The 26,727-nt window shown below is 37.7% G+C and overlaps 1 protein-coding gene across 2 annotated transcripts in view; it reads right to left on the bottom strand.

Annotated features, from left to right (window-relative positions):
- gabrb2a (gamma-aminobutyric acid type A receptor subunit beta2a) overlaps positions 1–25,048 on the bottom strand; it is a 61,043-nt gene extending 35,995 nt beyond the window's left edge. The window contains exons 1-3 of one of the 2 annotated variants that reach the window (XM_065266543.2): positions 24,840–25,048; positions 24,658–24,749; positions 23,988–24,055 (exon numbers count right to left, since the gene is read on the bottom strand). In XM_065266543.2, coding sequence (XP_065122615.1) covers positions 23,988–24,055; positions 24,658–24,749; positions 24,840–24,913 — 234 coding nt within the window. In that variant the 5' untranslated portion in view covers positions 24,914–25,048. The remainder of the gene's footprint in view (positions 1–23,987; positions 24,056–24,657; positions 24,750–24,839) is intronic. The other variant, XM_065266542.2, reaches the window with a different exon arrangement.
- Between the last annotated feature and the right edge of the window lie 1,679 nt (positions 25,049–26,727).

Raw genomic sequence — 26,727 nt, 5'->3', positions numbered from 1 at the left:
TATTCTTTTTCAACATCAATAGATCTCAAACCGAGACGCAAACACGCAGCTTTTGTGAGCTCACATCGCGACCGACCGGATTTCTCACTTTTTCCCCTCCACACATTACTGCAGATACAATGATGTGGGATCCAGAGGTCTAGTGAGTTTGTACAGCGATACGTAAAGGATTTCTGGGACACGGACGTTTAATTAAAACGTTTTGTGAGTCGACGTGAGAAAAAAGCCTCTGTTAGGTTGTGCTGTTTAATCATCGCTAACAGAGCTGAAATTGCAAGTGCAAATTAATTTAATCAAGGACGTCTCTAAAACTGCTGCATAAATGTACTGATTAAGAGCGCATTGGTTATGAATTCTTTATGTGACATGAAAAATCTTTAACAAAATAAGTCTGACACAGAATTAAACTATATCAAACACTTCTTTAGTGGCAAAAAAGCTACCAACCAGAAGTTTATATGAAAAGAGATTGGTTGGATTTGTTAAACATGATTTTTTCTTTTTTTTTATGTAGCCTGCTGTTTCTTCCACTTTCTCACCAAAAAAGTGTTGTGTGATAATATGTCAACACCATCAGATACAATTACTTATAATTAAAACTGCAAGCAGTGATGGAAGGGCCCTCGCACACCTGACACCGCCACGCCGTGGCATGAGAAGAATTAAAGGGAACAGTAGTAAATAGGCATTTAAGCATGTAAACATAGGTGAACCATTTAAAAGTGTAGTATAATGTGCCACATTTCCTGTTGCTAATTACAAATGACAGCGAGGTAGCATCGTGTAAGAGCATGAGAGAGCGAGAGAGAGAGTGAGTGAGCGAGTGTGTGTGTGTATGAGTGACTACATGTAAATATTGGCACGTAGATGTGTTCTGTCCAGGACTCTTATCAATCATGTGAAGTTTGGGACAAATCTGACATTGCATTATCATTGTAAACATGTTACTTCCTGTTACCAGCTGGTGGCGCTATGACCGTAACTGACTATTGGCATCATAAGTGACTATCAGTGATGGGAGTAACGCGTTACTGTAACTCCACTATTTTTTTAAATCAAGTAACGCAATTACAATTACTGAAATTTAAATGAGTTCGTTACGCGCGTTACTCTATTTTGTAAAAAATAGACAAGACATATCTGACGTCGCAGGACTGTAGTTGGCGGCGCAATAATTCATTACACTTCATCATAGCTGACAGTGCATATAGAATGAACATGAAAAATCTAAACGGGACAACATACCTTTGTTTAAAAATTGTGCGCAAGTCATAATCCATCCGGTCTCATGTTTGTAAATTATCTTCACCAAGCAATCGCAGTATGACATCAACTTGCATTTGTAGTCCACAAAGGTAATAAATCTAAGAAATGATCATATATTCTTAGATGTTTACATCGGCTTCATGGTAGAGAACGATCCGCGATTGTTGTTTCCACTAAAATATTCACACTGCGGTGTACACCCGTGTTAAAACTCCATAGTATGTGTGAGCTCGCTTTTAGTTTTAGTTTCAGTCTCTCCGTATCCGAACAAAAAATCCACTCGCTCTGTGTCCATCTGACAAAACAATCCACTCGCTCTGTGTCCGTCCGACAAAACAATCCACTTAGCCTACTCCGTTTTCTGAATAAATATCTTCCTTTAATCCTGTGTATCATTTAAATCCAACAGAAAACAAACAATATATGACCAAAGAGCGCAGTCCCTGTGGCAAGCTTCACAAGCTGTGTTCCAATTCAAGTGCTGCACCCTACTAAGCATGCAATAAAAGGTGAGCACTTGACCATTCAAGGCGCTCAGAAGTTCGCGAAGAGAACTGAAATGAGACGGTCTAACCTTCGGAGGACCCATAATTTGCCTCATCTGCTGCACACGGATCGTGCCTGTCAGCAGGACACAGCGGAGACGTTTCTAACTTATTAAAATAAATATGAAATCAGAAAAATTATAATTTATTTTAGAAAATTTGACATGTTGACACAATTGTCTCCAAATTTTTAAAGAGACACTACACAATTTTAACACATTTTATATTTTTGTAAACATGCAGAATATTTGTCTAAATGGTCTAAATGATATACATAAATAAACTAAGTTTAAATATTAAGATAATTTCTAACAAAAATATTCAAAGGTTGAATCTAAAGCAAAATAGGCTCCTACAGTATGTGATATATTAGAGTCTTATGTGTAAAATAGCCCATCCATATCATTTTACTGTTTGACTGTTCAGTACTGTTCATATTTACATTTAAAAAGCAGACATAAAAGTAACTTAAAAGTTACTTTTCTAAGTAACTAATTACTTTTGATATACAGTAACCGGTAGAGTAATTCAGTTACTTTTAAAAGAAGTAATTAGTAACTGTAACTAATTATTAATTTTTTAGTAACTTGCCCAACACTGGTGACTATTGACATGTAGATGTGTTCAGTCCAGGACTCTTATTAATCATGTGAAGTTAGGGAAAGATCGGACATTGCATAATCAGTGTAAACATGTCACTTCCTGTTGTCAGCTGGTGGCGCTATAACCATAAGTGACTATTGACATGTAGATGTGTTCAGTCCAGGACTCTTATTAATCATGTGAAGTTTGGGACAGATCAGACATTGCATAATCAGTGTAAACATGTCACTTCCTGTTGCCAGCTGGTGGCGCTATAACCATAAGTGACTATTGACATGTAGATGTGTTCACTCCAGGACTCTTATTAATCATGTGAAGTTTGGGACAGATCAGACATTGGATAATCATTGTAAACATGTCACTTCCTGTTGTCAGCTGGTGGCGCTATAACCATAAGTGACTATTGACATGTAGATGTGTTCAGTCCAGGACTCTTATTAATCATGTGAAGTTTGGGACAGATCAGACATTGGATAATCATTGTAAACATGTCACTTCCTGTTGCCAGCTGGTGGCGCTATAACCATAAGTGACTATTGACATGTAGATGTGTTCAGGGGTGCGTTCCACTCTAGTTTTAGACACACACTCGCGAACTTCCCTAAGCACTTCCCCTCGGGGGAATCCCTGTCGCCATTTTGAAGTGCGTTCCACTTCGTCAAGTGGACGAGGGAAGTTTGTATGGACAGACCCTCGCTCCCTCGATTTTGACCGAGGGAGCGAGTCTACTTCATATGTACACTTCATGCAGCTTCATATCCCACAATGCAACACGATTGTGACGTCACTTCAGCAACTCGCGCTTTGCACATGGAGGGGGCGGTCTTCACTTTCCATGTGATCAAGGGCTTAGGGCGATCCATTTGAACCCACTTCAAGTGTTCTAGCAGTAGTGGGCACTCGTACAACGTAAGCAATGACGTACATCTGAGTGAACGAGACTGAGGGAAGTTAGCGAGGGAAGTTCATAAAAAAACGAACTGGAACGCAGGGCAGGTCATGACTCTTAGCAATCATGTGAAGTTTGGGACAGATCGGACACTGTATGCCTGAGTTCCAGCAACCTGTTTCATAGCGAAACATCAAACTTTGGCTGGCCGAAACAGACACAAATTTTAATATAGAATCAAATCCTTCGCAATTTAGCCTCACAAAGGCCTTAAGATGACACTCGCCAAATATGATGATGATCCGACGAAAACTGTAGGAGGAGTTAGTTAAGGTATGACTGCTGGAAATGAGAAAAACTGAGCCAAAATCTGAGAAATAATTCAAAATAGCTGACTTCCTGTTTGGTTTAGGGCGTTGCTCCAAGATACTTTTTTGTAGGGCTTGTAATAATACATGAGCATACCGAAATTCGTACATGTAAGTTAAACACAGTCCAAGGGCTGCTTCATTCAATATTTGAAAGTGGCGCTAAAACATGTTCCTTCAGGTTGCCAGCTGGTGGCGCTATGGCTATAAATGAAAATTGTTATGTAGATTTGTTCAGGTCAGGACTCTTAGCAATCATGTGAAATTTGGGACAGATCGGACACTGTATGCATGAGTTCCAGCAACTTCCTGTTTCATTGGAAAACATCAAACTTTGTCGGGCCAGAACCGACACAAATTTTTACGTAGAGTCAAATCCTTCGCAATTTAGCATCACAAAGGCCTTAAGATGACACTCACCAAATATGAAGATGATCCGACGGAAACTGTAGGAGGAGTTAGTTAAAGTATGACGCCTGGAAATGACAAAAACTGCGCCCAAATCACAAAAATAACTCAGAATAGCTGACTTCCTGTTTGGTTTACGGCTTCGCTCCAAGAGACTTTTTTGTAGGTCTTGTCATGCTACAGATGCGTACCGAATTTCGTAATTGTACGTCAAACACAGTCCGAGGGCTGCTTCGTTGAAAATTTGTAGGTGGCGCTATAGAGCCATTTTCTCACGCCTTATTCTAAAGCATACACCACATGTAAATTTTCATCACTCTTGACATCTGTGCAAAATTTCATGAGTTTTCGAGTATGTTTAGGCCCTCTAAAGTCCCGCTGAAGTCGGAGAAAAAGAAAAAAAATAATAATAACTCCTTGAAGAACAATAGGGTCCTCACACCCCGGTGTGCTCGGGCCCTAATAAGTAGGCATTTGAGTTTGATTAAGAAGGAATTGAGATCACACAATTATCTAAATTAAAAAATGAAAAAAAAAAAAACCTTTAAAGGCACAAAATGTTATTTTTGCCAATTGCCACTGAAGTCGCCTTATAAAAACAATGGCATCGCTTGATGATGCTATAAAATTGTGTGGGACCATGACCAATTAGAAAATCAGTCCAACAAGACACACAAATAAGGATATCCTGAGCCTATCCCAAAGATCGGTATCGGGCCGATCAAGGCATTTTTGACTGATTGAAATCGGTTGTATGTTTCATAAACAGAAAGCACAAGTTTATTATGCAATTAAAGTGTCTGCAGTGTGGAAATACGAAAACGCTGCAACAGACAGTTGTAATGTGTGAAACACAAGCATTTGGATTTATGCTTAAAAGGTATTTTAGGGCTGTCAAAAGATTAATTGGATACAAAATAAAAGTTTGTGTTTGCATAACATATGCGTGCACTGTGTATATAATCTTTTTGTATTTTGTGTATTTTGGTGTAATGTGTTTATGGGTTTAATGGATTTAAGGTTAAAAAACACATTATTTTCCACATCCTGTACATTATTGTCTAGAGCCCGACCGATTTATCGTTTTGCCGATTTTATCGGCCGATATGAGCCTGTCGCGGATATATCTGTATCGGCGTATAAGCCGCAGATATGAAGCCGATATGAACGTTCCTTCAGAAGACATTAAATGCTTTTGAAAGATGTAAGTACTTGTTTGTCCAGCAGAGTGCGCCCTACTGGTTGCTAATGGTGACCCAGGTCACTCACTGTAGTGACACCAGCCAACCCCCCTTCACTTCAGTCAGGCTCTCAGTTCAGGTGGAGGCAGCCACGCGGTTTCTTCACAGCATTTTACACCTGGTATTAAGACGCGCTTTGGTCGATTGGATTAAAAGTGGGCGAGAAAGACACATTCCGGTTTACATTTGGTGTTTTTAATCCGTCTCTTTTGTCCACTTTCGAGTTGTTTAAAACGCAAGCGGAAGAAATGACGCGAGGCGGTGAAAGTACGCGCTTTAACTGATGCGAAGTCTGTGGGAGTACAGCTGCTTGTGTTGTTACTGAACATGCTCATTTCAAAGCAATTGATTAAATAAGCTTGCGCAACTTTACACCCTCGCTAAATTAAAGAGGCGGAGAGATGACGCTTTAGTTTTATAAAAGTTTAAAGTACCGGCAGAACACTGTGGGTTCGTGTTATAAAAACGTTGTGCAGAACATTAAACATAAGCCTACATCAGTATGTTGTCAGTAAAGCATTGTCATCTTAACAGTAAGTTTCTAATTAATTTGTGAAGTACATAACTTACTGTAAAGCTAATAAACAATGACTTTATAAGTTTCCATTTTCAAAATAAGCCCAATATAACATTATTCTCGTCAAAACTGACAATCATTTAAGTTATATGCATTTTGTTTTGTTTGTGTTTTAAAGTTATTTATAATTAGTCAAGTTAACTGTTTTGTGCACTTATATTAGAATCATTTTGGATAATAAAGTTTATTGTTAACTTATAGGCAGGTGTGTTTTACATTACATATCTTTGTCACGTCATTTTAAGTGTTTGATCACCACATTTGTGAGTGATCATTGCAAAAAAAGTATTTATATATAGTATACTCTGTTAATGTATATAGTGTATTATATGTTCAGTAGCCTGCTGTAGTATAATATACTGTAGTATATGTGTACTGTACTATAATATACACATAAAGAATATCGGCCGATATATCGTTATCGGTCTTTTTTAACGCCCTAATATCTGTATCGGCATCGGCCCCAAAAAATGCATATCGGTCGGGCTCTATTATTGTCCTCTATGTCCTACCTTTTTGAAATGCGTCGATTTTTACAAAGCTCATCGTATTGAAAATCTATCCACTGTCATTAGCCAAATACCTCAAGCATGTGATTGGAAATGTTACACCTAGGGCTGGGTTTCGATTCAAATTTTAAGGATCGATTCGATTCCGATTCTCAAGATCTTGAATCGATTATCATTATTCGATTCGATCTGATCTGATGCGATCTTCGAGATTTAGATTAGTGTTTTTGAAATAAAAGCATTTTTTTCAGCTGTTACCTGAATTACAGGACTGTAGTTTCTAGTTATGCAACATATTGATACTATTTTCATTTCTGGAGTTTTCAAAACAACCGCTTGCTTAACGTTACTGACCGCCATGTTCATTGTTTTAATGTCCTTCCACCTTGCGCGCATGCGTGAATTCAATCTAGGGTTGCTGCGGTGACAGAATTTTCCCACCGGTGGGCTTGTAAATGCACATGCAGACGTGCGCATTTTACTTTCACTTTTGAATTACGCAACTGTTTAAATGCAGCGCTTGCGTAAGCTGCGTTAAATCGCGTATGAATTTGCATGTAATCCGAGTGCAACAGCTGGTTTAATTAAGTGCTTGAGTCAATCTGCGCAGGTAATTCTGACAGAACCCGCCAGTCCCAAGCAGAGCAACCGGCTACTCCATAAAGCGCTGCTTGAATTATGGGTTTATTGTTTTTCTTGATGATAAACACAACAACAAAACGATCTTGCTTGTATTAAAAATCATATATGTATATTATAACAAAAACGAGTAAGAACGCGGCTTCTGCTATCATCTGGTCAGTCAGCCTGCCTCGCACACTGACAGAAATAAATGAAATCTGACACCTGCTGCTCTGTGATGTGACGCACGTTCAACTCCGCTGAATTCAGGCAGCAGACACATTCAGTTCTTAGTGTTTGCTCTCTCTAACGAAACTAAGGGGCTGTACACACAGAGACGCGTATCACTGTATACGTATACATTTTTTATCGTATTGGCATTTCCGCTATTTTTTGAAACCGGGTCCTAAAGTGGATAAATCTGAAATCGACACCCTTGCGGTTTCGTGTGTACAGCCAATCCGTATATTTTGTGAAGCGAAAACATCATCACATCACGTGTCAGCAACAGCAACAACAATAATGGCGGACTACATGATTGTGTTCGTGCTACAGAAGCTACTAAGCCTACTAGCTTTATTACAGCAAAATCTATTGCTTCTATGGTGAGCAAAAAGCGATAATGGACAACACCATACGCCACATGCTCTTAGATCCACTGCGAAAGACAACCAGGAGAAAGACTCCGCTCTTGCTCTCTAAGTTGTTGCGTTCGCCATCTCCTCTTCTTCTTGGTTCGTTCGTATACAGCTGCAAGGTTATGCGCATGCTCAAAGTCTTCTTCTCCGTGTATAGTGTATATCTGTGGCAGAATTACAGCGCCCCATACTGGTCTGGCATATATACTACACCGCTTTGAGTCGGTTTCAGTGGTTTCGTGTGTGCGCAGATATTTCTTGAGACGACGGCGTGTTTATGGATTTTTTTTTTAGAACGATGAAAAAAATTATCGGATAGGGAATGCACCGGCTTCGTGTGGACAAAGCCTAAATTATTTAATTCAAAGAGAATATCAAAACGACGGTGAAAGACAGTGTCGAGTAACTCCTCTGAGTGACAGATCGATCTATAGAAAATAATATGAAAATCGATTCAGAATCGGTGAATCGATTTTTTCCACACAGCCCTAGTTACAAATCTTCTTTCACAGTAAAATAGATTTGTGTGGGCGTGTTTGAATGAAACTTAAAGAATATCTCTTTTTGGGTTTGAGACTTTAATCTTTGCGACTTTACAGATTTTCTATACACACTATGGCTGTGACAATTGTCATAAACAACACGACCCGCAGTGGGAAAGTAGGACCCACAGTGGAGAGCACGTCACAAAAAATGAAAAATATGAATTACAATCTCACACAGCAAGATGTCTGCAAGTTTGTGTGAATGCAAACAGCCAGCAGACTCAAGAGTTAGTCCGCTATTTGCAAAAGAAGGCAACTGATATCAGTGATGACCCGCTGCTTGGGAGCAGAAAGATGAGGCAAGATATTCTCTCTTGGTCACCCAAGGTTGCAAAAAAGTATCAATCTGCACTACCAGTACACCATCAGAACGCGTTTTCAGGGCGGCTAGAAACATTATAACCCCAAAAAGATTTCTCACTTGAACCAAGTGTTGTTTTACGGATGAAAGTGCTTCAGCACCGAAATGGCCAAGAACATAAGCTTAATTGTTTTATATTTCGCATCTAAAACCAAGCAGAAAACGTGATCATCTCGTAGCATCTTTTGTTGCTAAGTAACCTAAGCATTGCTTGACATTGTGAAGAGCACTCACCGGCAGAGAAAGAAACCAGCGCCTGTGAACAAGCACGTTTGTTAAAGCAACACTAAAGAGTTTTTGCTCTTTGCTCCCCCTACAGGTTGGAAGTGGAATTGTCCATTACCACTGTTGTAAATAATTTAGCCTACTGCAGCAAAGCTGACTCTGATTGGATTGTAGGTCTGCCGTAAAGCAAGTTTTTGTAGTTTTCACTCGAACTACAGGACCGCAACCCGGCGGTTGCAAACTTCTTTAGTGCGGTTTTGGCCGATAGAGGGCTGCAAAGCGAATGTGAAAGTGCCATTTACCCGGTTTCGAGTGGATGAACGACTGAAACTTTTTTGGAAACATTATTTTAAAGGTGCAGTGTGTAAATTTTAGCGGCATCCAGTGGTGAGGTTCTGAATTACAGCCAACATCTCAGTCTACTGCTCACCCCTCGCTTTTGAAAAATATTGAAACTCTACAGTAGCCGCCACCGGAAAAACATGTAATTGACGGAGACAACTTAATAAAAAAAGTTTGTTCGTTAAGGGCTTCTGTAGAAACATGGCGGCCCAAAATGGCGACTTCCATGTAAGGGGACCCTCGGTGTATGTAGATAAAAATGTCTCATTCTAAGGTAATAAAAACATAACGGTTCATTATAAAAGGTCTTTATACACCCCTGATAATATAGTTTTGTATAATATTTTACATTTCTGTCAAGAGATCCTTCTAAAAATTGCACATTGCACCTTTAAGGTAAAAAAAACTCTTTGGTGTTGCTTTAAGAAACGTATATCTGATCCTCATTTACATTTTTATATTTCAAAATATATGTATGATTACATATGAGCCTCTATGCACGCACACACACATTCTATAACCACCGCACCATCACGGTGGTAAAACTCTGCCACCGTCACAGTCCTAATACACACAAACAGCTTTTAAAAAAGGAAAACATGAAATTGAATCATATGACCCCTTTAATTCATTGTAAAGCTATTTTATTGTCAATCATATACAATAGGTTGATTTTAAAGCGGACGTTTTTCCTGATCCCATTTTTCAAACTTTAAGTGTGTAAGGTTGCTGTTAGAGCATAAATAATACCTGCAAAATTAAGTTCAATGCCAAGCGATATATTTTCTTTAACGAAATCCACTTTTCAAGGACTACAGAGAACAGCCGGTTTGGCTTTCCGGTAATAGCCGTCAATATAAGAGTTTTTGACTAACATCCGCCCACAGAAATATGCCAGTTGCCTGCTAAACTAAGCTGCTGTTGAATCACAACACAATAAACCAGCTACACAATCAGAACTCTTTACGTATTTATCAAAGAGGGACTGCATAAAACAAGGAAGACATCAACCCGTTTTAAGGACAGTGAAAACTATAGAGATAAGTTAATTGTGTGGAAAAATACTGCAGTTTTTTTACACACTTAACATGAACACATGTTATATTGCACACCTTAAACACAAACATAGCTTCAAAAAAATAGGAAAAACTTAATGTAGCCTACTCGAAGTGTGGACCAAGCATTAGGAAAATTGAAGTATTAGAGTTAAACCATTTTTACCGTTTTAGGATTTATTAAGGCCATCTCCGGGTCTGGCGGTACCACTTTTAGCATAGCTTAGCATAATCCATTGAATCTGATTAGACCATTAGCATCACACTCAAAAATGACCAAAGAGTTTCGATATTTAAAACTTGACTCTTCTGTAGTTACATCGTGTACTAAGACCGTAGATAAATTAAACATTGCGATTTTCTAAGCAGATATGGCTAGGATCTATACTCCCTTTCATGCGTAATAATCAAGGACTTTGCTCCAATACCATGGCTGTAGGAGGCGCAATGATATTACGCAGCGCCTGAAAATAGTCCCCTGCTATTGAAAGTTACCAAGGGGAATATTTTTTGGCACTGCATAAAATCATTGCGCGAATTTGAGATTAATCAGATTCAATGGTTATGCTAAACTATGCTAAAAGTGGTACAGCCAGAACCAAAGATCACCTGAATGAATCCCAAAATGGTAAAACTGAAATATTTAACTCTATGGGAGCTGAAAATGAGCATATTAAAAAAGTGGAGTTTCCCTTTAAAAACATGACAACCCTACTATGTTTATGGATAAAGAAATAGAATTAAGTTTTATAACCTTTATGTTATTATGTAAGAATAGCATGGCTTTATAGAAAAAACTGTAGACAATAACATCTACTTCTGCATGTTGCGATACATAGATCGATGGTGAGAGCGACTGCATAGTACTGCTTTTGGATCGCACACTAATGTCATACACCAATCAATCTGCACAGTGCAAACACATCTGGGTAGGGATGCACCGATACCACTTTTTTGGAATACGAGTACGAGTACGAGTACTTGCATTTCATTACTTGCCGATACCGATACCGAGTATTTACAGGTAACAGCCTTAGACATATAATTTAACAAAAAAACAAAGGACTAGTTTTCCAGTTTGTTGTAAACTCTGCCTCTTTGGACAACATGAGGCATTAACCCCTTACACGCCGCTCAAACATAGACATTTTTCAAACCGTGGTATCGATTCCAGGTATCGGGGGACTTTTAACGAGTAAGAGAAAATGTGGTATCGAGGCCGATACCCGATACCGGTATCGGTGCATCCATACATCTGGGTGATTCTCAGGAAATCCAAATTTAGAAGGTGTCCAGCATCAGAATTTTTTTTTAAAGCCCTTGAGGCTAATTTTTTTTGCACATATAAGATTAAGGTCTGAACTTAATATAATCATTATTTTTAGAGGATTAAAAATATATTTCCTATAGAATTATTTACATTTCTTAGATTATCATTATCAAAAATGATCATTACCGCAAGATGATATTACATTAAATATATGCATTTACAAACTCATGTTTCGGTAATGAGAACTAAAAAGTTGTCTAGGTACTATGACAAACAACATTTAAATTTTTTCTGGAGAGAAAAAAATAAGAACTGCTTATCTGGTAGCCATCTTGAGTGTCACAGTCAATTATGTCCCTTCCAACTATTTTTTGTTTTTTGAAAATATTAGTTCTTTGAGGGCTTAAACAATAATTGAAAATTGTTGTGGAGGATGAGAAAATTGGTCTTGGACACATTTATATTCCTTATTATTGTCTCTACATTTACCATTGATCACCAGATACCACATGTTTCTTTACTGTAAATGTTTATAGTATAACATGCACTGAAGCTTTTTATTTTTTAGATTTTTTTAATTATATATATTTCCATGTCAAAGAACCTAAATCCAGTCATGAACACTTTGCGGTAATGAAAATTTTCCCCTTTAATGTGGAAAAACAACAAAATTGGTTTGTATGATTTGAAATCATGTGCAAAATACTACATGAATAGATGTTTGTAACTGTATGCTTCTTATTTTTATCAAAATGTTTCATGGCACCTCATAAGTCTAATTTCACAAGAATTACCCATCTATGATTTCTACATCAGTAACATCGTGGATAATGCAAACATGACACCGTTGAAAAGTGATGGAACACTTTAAAAACAATAAAATGTAATTCTTTAAATACAAACATTATTGAAAACATTTTGGATAATGTAAGTTCACGTATGAAGTTCAAGATATGGCACAAAGGTAGTAGTTTAATGCAAAAATCTTACATATTGTGCCTTTAAATCCCACCGAAGCCCGTGTGATGTTACTGAGCTTTGATAAGGTAAAAAATTAAAAAATTCATATTATTTATATATTTTATAAACTATTTATATTTTTAATGGCAAAAACTAGGGATAAAGCTGCCCTTCATTCTCCCAGCACATAGCACTAAGTTTTCATTTAATTGCATATTCATATTTTGATTTATCTCAAGTTTACTAAAATGTTTCATCCACGTTTGTTACATCAGTGCAGTCACTGAAACAGAATCTATCTTCAGTCCTTCAGCAGTTTTAATCTCAATGCAACTGACCGACATCCTTGCATAGGCTTGCACAGGCCAACATTTAAAAATACCATAGCATTATCTACAGCAGAACAAGCAGAAAATCTGCCACACGACCTTATGTGAGATCAAACGAAGCATGCGGCTCTTCAGATAGATATCCAGATCGATAGATCATATTGAGATTGTGACAGAATGACACGACGTAATTTGTCGGGTCTCTCTCACTTAGAGCCGACACTGATGCCGAAGCTGCTGGGAGCTCTCCATTAAATCTGTCATAGCCCAAATCCACACTCATCACATTTACAAGACATCCATCTCTACTACACAAACCCCATTTAAGGTCTGACCCTCAAAACCAAAATAAAAGTCATCATTTAATCTTTCCAACCTATGATTCCAGCCAATAAAATAAATGAGATGGTGATGGAAAATGTTGATAACAAGGCTACTAGCCAAGTCACCACGGCCATAGTTTCCCTGTCTCCCCAACAGGCCTTTATTAATCTGTCATGACAAGGAAGCCATCCGAATAACTGGTTAAGTACATACTAGAGGTTGTAAAAGAAGATGGTCGCAATATCCACTGGTCATGCCCAGAGGTACTGATGGCATGACTGGTCCGATTAGCCTCTCTTCCTAACAGGGCGTTTTTACAGTTACTTAAACACAGAGCAGCCCATCGTTCCATCACAAAATTATATATTTACAGATTACGCAAGTAAAATCTGTCACATTAACTTCACTCAATCTAAACTCATAACCACGAGTGCCGTGATGAGGATGTTGATGACAAGTTTGGAGATAAACGTCTGATGTCGAAGATGTGATTAAGTGGCAAAGTTTATTGCAATGTCAGACCGACACCAAACGCCAGGTGTTTCAAATTAATCTACGACTGAGCGCCTGTATGAAAAAATTGTTTGAAAAATGTTGATGCTTGATTAACCTTCGGTTTAAAAACATTTTGTTTTTATCATATACCAAAGAGATAATATACAGTCTGCAAAACATCAGAAAATAAAGCTGAAGAGAGTGATCAGGACCTCACATGCGCAGTATTAACACAGCTACTAAAAAAATTAATAAATGGACTAGTGCTTTCAAAATACCAAGTCAGAACTAAAAATGATAAAGTAATCAGTACCAGGTTTTCTTAAAGAGGGGTTTAAAGCTATTTCATGCATTCTGACTTAATAATATGTTTAAGAGTTATGCTAAAAAGGATGTATGACGTATGAGTATTTCTGTGCTGAATGCACTTAGCCATGTGTTGGAAACTCAACGATTCATGCTTTATTTCTTTTTTAAGCAATTTTAGTGCAGGAAGTACAGTGGAAGTCCTTATATGGGCACTTCACCCGGAAGAGCGCATGCACAAAGCAAGAGCTGACACGAAATTAACGTCACCAGAGAAGTGTGTTGTAGTTTGTTAGGGAAATTTAAGCTTGTTCAGCTTCCCAATAAACCCAGAATAATGGAAACAATGGATGTAGTTTGTTTATCCGGGGTAGCATCAGAGTGACAGTGGGATAATAGGGGTGTGACGAGACACTTAATCCACAAGACGAGACGAGACACAAGATTGGGGTCACGAGAACGAGACGAGACAATATTTTTAAACTTTTAAAGAAATCCTCAATGATAAAATAAATGAATAAGAAACTGAAATCACATTATTTTTAAAAGTTTTAACTAATCAAGGACTCTCCCTAACAATTATTTTGCTAACTGCTAATGAAGTAATTTGTTATTTTGGGGTAATAAAAATAGACCCAAGTGAGCATTAGCATTTAAAATTACATAATATCGAAGATGCAATAATAAATGGTTCAAATAAAGTATTAAAACCAAGTTACATTAAACAACATTACATTAACAAACACATTACATTTGTGTCCTAAAAAATAAAAAGCATTATGTATGTATTATAAGAAATGCCTGCAGGGGGCGATAGTGGACTCGTCTCGCGGACGCTATCTTCACTTCCACTTTAGACAGAGAGAAATGCTTATTTTTAGCCAAACAATGTTTAAATCCATTTTAATATTTAATATATGTCAATTTCTTTACAATAGAAATGATACAACCACCGTCATTTTTGAGCAAGAACATGCAGACATTAAATCGTGTAAACTCTGAGTGAGGGTTTAATCTGCTGAGACTTCTGACACTGATCAACAGACAAACACAACGGGTCTCAGACTTCACACAAGTTCACAAACGAACATTATTGGAAACCCCAAAAAAAGCAAACGCTGTACAAGACAAATATAATGCATGCACTGTAAAAGGGTCAAACAGAAAGCTGCATCCTTCGGAGGTCTGCATACGTCATCAAGGTTTATTTCAGATCATTAACTGAACATTACATTTGCAAGTTGTGAGTATATTACAAGTTAACTAAATAATTAGTAAACTTTATAATTGTTAATATTCTCTAATAAGATGCAGTAAATGCAGTTTAAAAATGCGACCTCCGAAGGATGCAGTCTTTTATTTGAGAAACGGCCAGCATTTCACCTCTACAAGAAATCTCGCGAGACACATTTAATCTTGCGTCACACCCCTATGGGATAATGTTTCTTGTGTGTTGTTTGCTCGTGACTTGCTCCGCCCTCGGTAGGACTCCAGGAGCTCAGGTTTATTCGGTACAGCTGATCTGTCTTTTATAAATTTGATCAAACTAAAGACTCTTTGGATATATGAAGGATGCAATACTACTCCATATGTACTCAAGATTAACATGAGATAAACAGAAACAGTGTGGCTTATGTGACCTTTAAGTACCGAACCACCGCAAAACCCTGTCTACCCGGAACTGATACGCTGTTTGACAGGTAGTCAGTCGGGAACTGTTCATAGATGCAAAAAAGATGTGCTGCACGCTAATGCAGGTTTCTGAATCATATAAAGATGCGCAGAGTCGTGTACAGGAAGTATACAGATTTACGGCAGATCACAGAGAAAACGAGCAAAGTGTTGTGATGAAAGGAGGAAACACATTAAAGGCCAACACCTGGATTCATTGAAGTTCAAGCAGGTGAGCTTCAGTGCTTGAGTTTGCATTGTGAGTGTTATGACACATTTTAATTTCAATGCTGGATTGAAATAAATCCCCGTTTGTGAACTTAATGGTACAGTACCAGCATGAATAATGCTCACACATTCGGGTGTCCTTATTTAACATTTAATGCTTTAAAAACTATAAATAAATTGGATAACACAAAGAGGTTTAATAATTTTACACAGAAGAGGCTTTTTGATGACCTTTCTATACCAAACTGTTGTGTTAGAAAATAATAAACGTATGGCTAGCAATTTTTGTGGTTTTATCTTTAATACGCAGGTACTTTAATCTATGCAGTCTTTTTTAAATTTAATATAATTGCTGAATAGTTTAAAAATGTTAATTGACCTTGTGGCAGTCATTTAATGTTGTATATGTTCGTTTTTTTAAGCAGCAGACTGAGAATGATGTTCATCTGCATGAAAGACCTCAGCAAACAGCTGCCGAAACCTTTCAGCAACAAATACAATTTATACTTCATGAAGTAAATACGTAAGGGCAATGCTTTTATATTGATATTTTATAATGATATTTAACTTGATTAATTAAACAGTGTGATGTTTAATTGCTTTGGTACTGAAATTGGTACTGAGAATTTTTATTGGTATTGATACCAGCTACTGTATTGTTGGTTTAGTGACAACACTAAATGAACATAAAGTATAATTTTATTAATGTGAGAGAAAAAAAGACTACAGAATAATACAATAGACATTACAATATCACATGCCTGCGCCAGTGGTCAATGTTATGGTATAGCAGTCACTTTATGAACATATCTGAGTGAATGTGATTGATCAATGACAATCAATTATTACAGAAAACTTTTGTTGATAGAAAAAGAAAAAAGAGCCAGGGGAACCAAAACTTTAGAACAGGATCATTAGTTTTATTTGTTAATATTTTGTCTTTTCTTAAATCTTTTAATGCCCTTTGGAATAGAAGCTACCTTATTTCCACTGTTTCCCTCAAAACTAAATATAATTTACACCGCTATCCTGTTCCAAAGTTTTAATACCCCTGGCTCTTAATGTATTGCATTGCGTTTTAAAGCATCATTATCCTCCTCAGTGTAAAAAGATGAATTTCAACATCATATACTGTAGCTAATGTTGGAAAGGGGTCGATCATACAGAAGATGCTGGAAAAGCAAACTTTTTTGAAGATCAGTGGGCAGTTTAAAGGGATAGTTCACCCAAAAATTTACTCAACCTTATGTTGTGCAAAACATTTATAAGTTTCTTCTGTTGAACACAAAAAAAGATATTTAGATATATGATGGTAGTTGACGGTATTCATTGACTTCCATAGTAGGATAAACAGTTTATCTAAACTCAACTGTGTGATTCGCATCATTTATCAAAAATCTTCTTTTGTGTTTAACAGAATAAAGAAACTCATACAGGAGGAACAACATGAGGATGGCAAAATTATGACAGAATTTTCAATTTGGGGTAAACTATCCCTTTAATGGATATATAACAGATCAAAAAAGTGAGTCATGAATTTTGGTGCATAAATAGAACTATTATTATTATTATTATTATTATTACTATAATTATTATTATTATAAAAACAATCTTTGATAAACCGGGAAACATTAGAGTATTAAGAATTAACGGTATGTAAACTGGGTAATTTTTGTAAATGCACTCATTGTTCTGTGCAAACATGTTAAAAAATAGGTCATTGAAATTTGGCTTCCCTTGTGATGTCAGAAGGGGATAATACCGCCCCTTAATCTGCACTATCCAACCACAGCACTGCCATTTAGTGCAGAGATCAGCTCATTTGCATTTTAAAGGACACACCCAAAAATGGCACATTTTTGCTCTCACCTACAAAGTGACAATTTTAGCATGCTATAATAAATTATCTATATGGTATTTTGAGCTAGAACTTCATATATGTACTATGGGGACACCAAAGATTTATTTGACATCTTAATAACGTCTTGTGAAATGTCCACTTTAATTGTTTAATATTGAAGTACTGACATTTAGCAAATTTTCCAAGGGGTATTTAAACTTATAAACTGACTTGTAAATACAAGTGCATTCAAGAGAGCAATAGGAAATAAAGGAGCTTAAGCTATACATGATACCTAACATTAATACCTAACATGATACTTCTGCATCTTTGCTGTGCTTACAGACGCTAGAAAGATCAATCAAAATTCAGTATGCAAATGATACACTGATCCTATTGATTGACAATCCATCACCACTGAGTTACACTTTAAAGTTCACATAACACACGCAGTTTCTGCTAATCTCATGTTAATCTTGAGTACTGTACCTACCTATAGAATAGTATTACATCCTTCATATATCCAAAGACTCTTTAGTTTTATCAGATTTATTAAAGACTGTACAGCTACTTTCCAAAAAAAGCAGAGCTCATGGAGGCGTACCGTGGGCGGAGCGAGTCACAAGCAAGCAACGCACACAAAACATTATCCCACTATCTCCTTCTCTCTCTCTCTCTCTTATTCACTACATGTTTGTGTCGTTTACATTATATGCACTTACGCTCCAATTCCCAACAAAACACAGACTTTCCAAGGAGTTTTACTTACCGCCTGCGATTCATGACCCAGCTGGGACCGCCCCATTTCAACAAACTCAAGTGTTAAACAAACACACACACAACTCCAATGATAACCCGGATAAACAAATTATATCCATTGTTTTAATAATGCTGGGTACTTTGGAAAGTTGCACAAGCTTAAAATTTCCCTCACAAACAACAACACACTTTTTTCCAGGTGAAGTGCCCATATACAGTAAGGACTTCCACTGTACTTCCTGTACTGAAATTGCCCATAAAAGAAATAAAGTAAGATGAACATCATGTTCAAAAAAAAACTTTCCGAAACTTGGTTAAGTGCATTCGGCACAGAAATACTCCATCATACGTCCAACTGATTTTTTGTAGCATGAACACACTGTGTTAATAAGTCAAAATGCATGAAATTAATGCTGAACTTAAATATGAAGAGTTTGGTTCCAAAACGCAAAAAAGGCAAAAAAAAAAAAAAGTAATCAATCAGTATTGAATCAGGTCAGTATTAAAAAGTAAATTCTCCATTTAACGCAAAATCAGATATCCGCAGTATTATTCTGTCATCTTTTCTCCCTTTTTTCCCCCAACCGCGTTAAACACCACTCCTGCTTCTCTGCAGAATGCGATAAATCCACTCAACAAATCACAGCTCACCAATCCACGCATTGCAAACATTAATGTCGGAGCTTTGAATACATATACGAAATCCTAGTTTTCCTCATCATTCCTTTGTACTTCGTGAACAACAAACAATCAAAAACAAAATAATACTCAGGGTTTCCCGCAGAAAATTTGTTAGTTAAGGTGGTAGGGTTGTGCAGGTGGGCGGGACGGGGGCGTGGCAATCAAAGGGGCGGGGCATACGCATCATGATGAAAATATTTTTATTTAAAACACTCAAATAAAACTCAATTTTGAAGAAACTATGACAGAAAATTAACAAATACTACATTATTAATGAATTAAATGTTTTATCAACAGGCTAGTTATCCTCCAGACATTGACGGACAATGTCTTTCTCTCATTTGGGCCATGTGACGCGTGCTCGCTCGCAGTGTGAACGCATCCATGCTATTCTCCGAGATGCACTTGACGGCCTTTTGTGCAGCGATTTTTTTTTTTGGACGACCTTGTTAAGGTGGTAGGGTATCCTAGCTTAGGTGGGCCGCCCGAACTGAAAAGTGCTGCAGGAAACCCTGATACTTTAATGGCATTGATAAAACTGTGGTGGTTTTCTGGTGGGGAAGAAATGTAAGCCATCAAAATCTAATCATTTACATGAGAGGCAAACAGGAGGAAAAATGTTGGCTGTTGCTTGTTCTCCCGACTGCATCAAGTTTCTGTCATGCTAACACATTGACCCCAAAGGGATCTTACCATTATTTCATATTAAGTCAACGAAAATTGCATTTTGGAACCAAACTCTATACTAATCATCATGATTGGTTAAAGGTGCCATTTGTAATAATTGAGGTAAAAGATTTTTAAAAATTAGTTACACGCATCAAAAGAATGAGAAGAAATAAGGGCAAAGATGTCATTAAAAAAATGACAAGGTATAGTGCTGCAGAAATATCAATCTGAATTAGCATGCTAAATTACTAGCTACAGCCCGACTGGTGTTGTAATACCAGTTTCGACCATGGGAGGCGGTATGCGGGCCACGCACATAACCGCCAGCCAAACTGCAATACACGAATAAGTGGGAGTACAGCCCTCTACTAGTACCGCTGCGTCCGAAAACTAAGGCAGCTGACTTGTTGATTTAAGATTTATGAATGCAGCTCAGAGAAATGCAATTCGGACAGCCATGGATTCGGACATGCCTTGATGCCTTCCTGCCTTGCAATAGGGGTTTCGGACGTATTTCAGTTCAGGGAAGAGAGCGGTAGAATGGCTAAAGCAAGAGACATTTACCACTACCACAAACATTTGCTGCAGGGAACAACGCGCTCGGAATCACAAATAAAATATGATAAATAAAGTAACCGAACCAGAGTAAATACTGGCACTGCTTTTCATCGCTGGAGACAACTAATGAACATGAAAGAAATGAGGTTCGACTCCGAAATGACAACTTTTCTTTTCGATTGGTAAGTAAGATGCTGTTAGTATTTCGCTAGAAGTTCACTTATAATAGGCATTGCCATAACCTATGCTCAGCTTGTACATGAACTACGGCTTTGTGCAGTAAATGTGGCTCCATCTGAAAGCAGCTGATGGCGATTCACTTTTAATCAATAAACCGGCTTCACTGACGAGAAGCGCAATGACTATCGCATGCAAATTATTGCCCATCCTTAGCTGTTAGCGTTTAATAGTTAGCTCACCCACGGATCCGATCCGGTTTTCACCCGTTATCTACCAAGCTGATGCTAAAATGTAACATTAGCTAAGAAGCTTGAAATGTCTTCGATTATAATGAACACCAAATGGACGCACGAAACGTAGCGGAAAACATTGTAATTTTAATGAGACCGAATGTTTTTTTGTGTGACTAATGATAACTTAGTTGCTAATGTAAATCAAACTTGATATATGCTGAATTTGCAGCTGCTAAATTAAAATAGACCAACTCACTTTTCTGGAGGTATACTGCCCCCGTCTGTTTGGCGTGTGGAGTATGAATTGATTTTTTTTTTGGGCGGACATGTTAAATGGTCCCTTTAAGAAAACACCAATAACATTAGCCATTATTGCCAACAATCCAACTTCAAAGGTTCTGAATATAGCATATTAAAATAAAACACACTCATGAGATTGTTACTGACATACATTTCAAATTGTTCCTAACATAAGTCTATTGCATGGCTTCACACGACTAAAGCACACAGTTGTGTCAGGTTTTTAGCATCAGAGCCTCTGGTCACTATTCACTGTCATTGTGCAAATATAAAAATGATGAGGGATGCTTGAGGGATGTCCACTTTAAAGTGAACTGTTCCTTTAAAATCTTTAAAAAATTATTTTACAAAAAAAACCACATTTTATAACATAACTGGGTTTAAAATCTGCACATAAACGGCTGAAGTCAGAATGAATTGTTGAAATTTGTTATAAAAGAAGAAAAGAAAAACGTCTTGCGGGCACTCTAATAAGACTCACAGAGATGCTGAGCAGATCTCATCATCAGTGTATGAAATTATAATACAAGTTGCTGATGTCTAGAGGAACACCATGTGACTACATAGTTGGCTTTCTATTTATGGCTGTAGCTAAATCATTCATCTACCTGCATCGTTAAACGTTATGAAAGGTTTATCTTTAAAAAAAAAAAAGAAAGAAAAACAATCCGCAGCTTTCCCTCAAACCATGATCTAAAAATCGAAACAGAGAAGAGCCCACATTAACCCCGCATTTTTTTTTTTTTGAGAAGAGATGTGTTGTCATAGCAACAAAAAGTAAAAATAACAGGAAAATAACACACTACAGTATTTATCAGGCTCGAATTAAATAAAACACGACTAAACAGGCACTAACTGACTATCCGAAGATTATCCACAATTACAAACACTGGTACTAATTAAGTCAACCAATCTAATTTAGTCTAAATTTGTCTTTTCATCCATTTGTTATTTCAGTAGGCTATCATTGCATGGCCCTGCCTCTTATTCATGTAAGCAATTAATACTTGTCAGGATAATGATACATATAAGGGCAATGTTTCCACCCCGGTAATTATTTAGCCCATGAGCTAGCACAACTCTGCTTCAATCTCTTCTTTTAAAGTGACTATTATGTTTTCAGATCATCTTGTTCAATATAGGCTATTTCATCAGAATCTAAGTCCAGCGCAAAAACAATCATATCAATTTATTTATAAAAAGTTCAATTATAATATCACATTATGCCACTTTGAAAATGCTCAAAATGAGTCATCAGAAAGTGCCTCGGCCGGGGAGCACGGCCTGCGTTTGCCACTTCTCCACAGCCTCTCTCCAAAAATAGCTTGATTTTAATGTCAAGCAAGCAATGAAGACGCGACTTACATGGACTCGCCTAAAGATTTGCATTGCCAAACAACACCGGTGACCTTTGGTCGGGGCTACTCTGGCCGCATTTAAACCATAGTGACTCCTGTTTACATCAGTGTGAAATGGCACACGGAAAGAAGTACGAGGGGTTCCTTTAAAACAAAACGCAGGAAGGGACTAACACACCTGGGGCATCCGTACTGCTCATGATTGAGAAATCATACATCTGTCAAACACCGAGGCATCGCATTGCACTAATGAGATACAAGGCACGTAGAGACAAGCGTGTGAGCGAGAAATTTGTGGTGCATTGGGTGCTGGCTTTGAATGGAAATATCGGATACAAATGACTGCAAATCAACTTTGTCAAACCATTGGATAGTCCAGGATCCTGTAAGCTCCAGCTTGAGGAAAATCCAATTTTGCCAGAGCTGCAGAAACAATTTTTTTCATCTTTTCTTTTAAACTATTAGGGATTCCTGAGCTCAGCTGTGACAAGCAACAAACGTAACAGATCTATAAACGTAATTTGTAAGCACATGTAAAGCATGAAGGTCCATTAAAACTGCCCATCAATATTCAAATCATTTTTGGGCAGCGTATCCATTTTCAGTGAAATAAACTTTTGGTTTTAACACATGTGAAAATAATCTGCATTTGAATGCACTAATTTGAATATGAAAGGAAGAGGGGTGCTATCAATGTTTATTATGGTGGTTATGGCCCTGTCCATGGGGTCACAAACACTCAACCATTTAATAATTAAAAGCACTATTATAAACTATACCAAAATGCTTTCATTACAAATTTGACTAGTTGCATGTATTACATGTATACTGGTACATTTTACATGTGGATTCAAGGCAACAAAGGCACCCGTTTATTTTTCCAAATTGGTGCATAAAGAAATCCTAAAACTTCAACTCACACCATTTAACCTCAGTAAAAAAGGAGGGAGTGTAAAATGAATTCAGAACAAACTCTATCACCCCCACAGAAATGATAAAGCTGCAATGAGCACGACCCATAAATCTTTAATTTCACAGCCATACATATTTCTGTGCAATTACAGCTGCTCACCCGTCAGCCTCAGACAGAGGGCGCTGTTGCACGAGATAAACTTTTCACTGCCTTCATCAACAGTATGTTGCTTTAAATCACTATTTCATGCTTGACATTTGCAAAACGAGAATGTGCTGGCAATTATCGTAAGGGGTAGTTTTAAATATCCATAAAAAACCCTAAACCCCTCTCTATTTAAAAAGAAACGCGTTCTTATGTAAGCGTACATGGCACGTGTCATCTTTCTCCTTGAGAAGGCAACGCTCACCTTGAACTAGATTTGCCGAAAAACACAAGTCATCGAGTGTCAAGGTGTTTGCTGCATCCCTGTGCCATTGTATCAAAACTGCAGGGCTCGAAAACACAGCGCAAGTCATGCGGAGTGCGTGCGGGCGCGCGTGCGCCAGTGCGCGTGTGTTTTGAATTCAAATGTAGCAGCGAAATGCAGAGCAGATACCGCAGCATGCCAATGAACTTCTGCGGTTTCATCATATGTGACCAACACCAGGGCACAGACTGCGTTTCTGCATACTGTTTAGTATACATCAGCATAATGGAAAAGTGTTACATGCAACATACCATGTTTACTTCGGATACCATGTCTATGCTGGCTATGTCTATATTCATTCCCACCGCCACCGGAGCTCCTGGTGGAGAGAAACGATATGATTAAAAAAAAATGTAATGAGACTGCATGCACATGCATGTAAATGCCCGCACTTTTACCTTCAGCGTTACACCGTTCCGAATAATAATTATCATTATACATACATTTATATAAATATATATTATAACACCAACACCCCACATTCACGTGGCATTGCGCATGAAATCGTTTGTTACACTGAAGGTGAACGCACAACTGCATGACTGACAAATGAACAGTTTTAGACGTGTCCTATCCACAACAGCCTGATGATCTTGTATGATGTCTGCGTGTACGACAAATATGTGCAAGAGGCTTTTAAGGCATGACATTTTAATTGTTTCACAAAGTTGGACTGAAAATCCCATTGATCCCTAAGTTAGAGATGTCTCTCTTTCTTTCTCTCTCCCTCTCTCTCTTGCTCAGCTTTGATTAAACGCCAAAATAGCAATAAATAAGCACGTATTGATTTCTCTCATGCATTGACATGCACGCCTGATCCGAGACTGGGATGAGTGAACAGGTTTGCATGAGTAATTGGGCATGGTTAGTCCGCGTGACAACCCAAATGCAACAATTATATGAAATGTACCCATGCATTACCTCCGAAATCTGGCCTCAGCCGAATGTCGTATCCCTTCATGAGTCTGTCCACGGTGTCTTTGACCACTGGCATATTGCTGGGGTCTCTGGTACTGCAATAATATGAATAGACATTCTTAAAATCTTCATACGTACACAAAAACACATTTTCTGACCAAAATCATCACGAAACGTAACCGTACCTTTGTGCGCACGCGACGGCCACGATTAACGGACATAGTAAGAAGATATGTGGGGTTTTTCCGAGACTCTCCATCGCAACAGTTTTGATGGGGCTTTTGGATGTGATGATGAAGACACCGCGCACATCCAACTTACTAAAGCCAGCGCAGTGAAGGCAATGAGCTGCGCATGCGCACACGCCAGCTTCAGATCAAAGAGCAGCTCCCGGTGATGCTGGATGAGCCGTTTCCATTGCGGGGGAAAAATTAAAGGGATGACTGAATAAACCAAGTCGGGGAAATGCGACATCGGGTGATCTTTATGCAGCATTTAGAGTCCTGGATAAGTTTTGAAGCTAATTGACAGGTTAGTGGCGTGTCCTGAAGGTGACATCAGAGGTTGTCATAGTGATACAGAACTTCAGATATCTTAAAATAACAGGCACGCGCGAAATAGATTTTTAACCATTTTCATTTCGATGTTTAAAACTAAAGAGCAAGAGGCAAGTAGTTTCCCTTTATTGATGTGAAAGGACAACAGTTACATTACAGTGAAATACCCTGTGAACTTGCAAGAGTTTTATGTCGATACTTACAATTGAAATAGGAAGATGGGGCTTTTTGAAATTCAATTTTTGTCAGTGAACCACGATTATTTGCTATTTTGTTTTCAAAAGCATTGTAATATTTTAAAAAGCATCATTTCCATAGGTCTCAAAACGACAACTCAGTTGTGACGTTACGTGACTTAAAGGAGACATATCACGAAAAACTTTTTCCATGTTTAAGTGCTATAATTGGGTCCCCAGTGCTTCTATCAACCTAGAAAATGTGAAAAAGATCAAACCATCCTCTGCATGCATGTGGAAAAAATAGGTCATTTAAATTTAGCTTCCCTTGTGATGTCAGAAGGGGATAATACCGCCCCTTAATCTGCACTATCCAACCACGGCACTGCCATTTAGTGCAGAGATCAGCTCATTTGCATTTAAAAGGACAAACCCCAAAACGGTACATTTTTGCTCAAACTCACAAAGTGACGATGATAACATGCTATAATCAATTATGATATTTTGAGCTAAAACTTCACATATGTACTCTGGGGACACCAAAGATTTATTTGACATCTTAAGAAGCCTTGTGAAATGTCCCCTTTAAATTACTCTAAAGCAGGGTTTCTCAACCCCCCTATTGTCCACTACAAAATTTGAAGGCCCTCCCACTCATAATTTCTACCCAATTAAATATACCAGAGCTTAGCATGACAATCGAATTCATTACAAAAATAATCATCTTTAGGCCCCCCTGGAAGTTTAATGAGGCCCCCTAGTGGCCAGGACCCCCTGGTTGCTCTGAAGGGCGAATTATATTTATACCCCAGCGCAATGCAGCGCAAGTCGTGACTTAAATGTTTTTTGCTAGTTTCAGCCCCATGCAGTTTTCATTTTCATGTCCAGCGCGATGTTATTTAAATAGCAAATGCATTTGTGTTCAGGTACATTGTTGGCGTTTTGATAACTAAAATAATTTTTTTGTCATTTAAAGAGCGCGTTAGTAATATGCGCCTATAAACGGGATGACAACGTGCATATACGTGGATCCGCAGCAGCACACAATCGTTTTTAAATATAAAAATTAAAGGATTAAAATGTAAAAGATTGTTATTGAGTCTTTTGGCTATAAATAAGGACCAATTACAGGACTTTAGAAGGCGTAAAGAGCTGCTTCAACTGTAGACTAGTAAGCTGATTTTTGTGCAAATATTGCATTTATTTTGAATGTTTTTATCCAAAAACTATGGTTCTCATCTACCAAATCCAAAGGTACAAAGTCATCATATACAATAAATCTGTTGTTTTATTGTATGATGACTTTGTACCTTTGGATTTGGTTGATGAGAACCATAGTT

Source organism: Paramisgurnus dabryanus, chromosome 16 (assembly GCF_030506205.2).
Source record: "Paramisgurnus dabryanus chromosome 16, PD_genome_1.1, whole genome shotgun sequence".
Taxonomy (NCBI): domain Eukaryota; kingdom Metazoa; phylum Chordata; class Actinopteri; order Cypriniformes; family Cobitidae; genus Paramisgurnus; species Paramisgurnus dabryanus.
The sequence above is the reverse complement of the archived record's forward strand: the minus strand, read 5'-3'. Positions and strand labels throughout refer to the sequence as shown.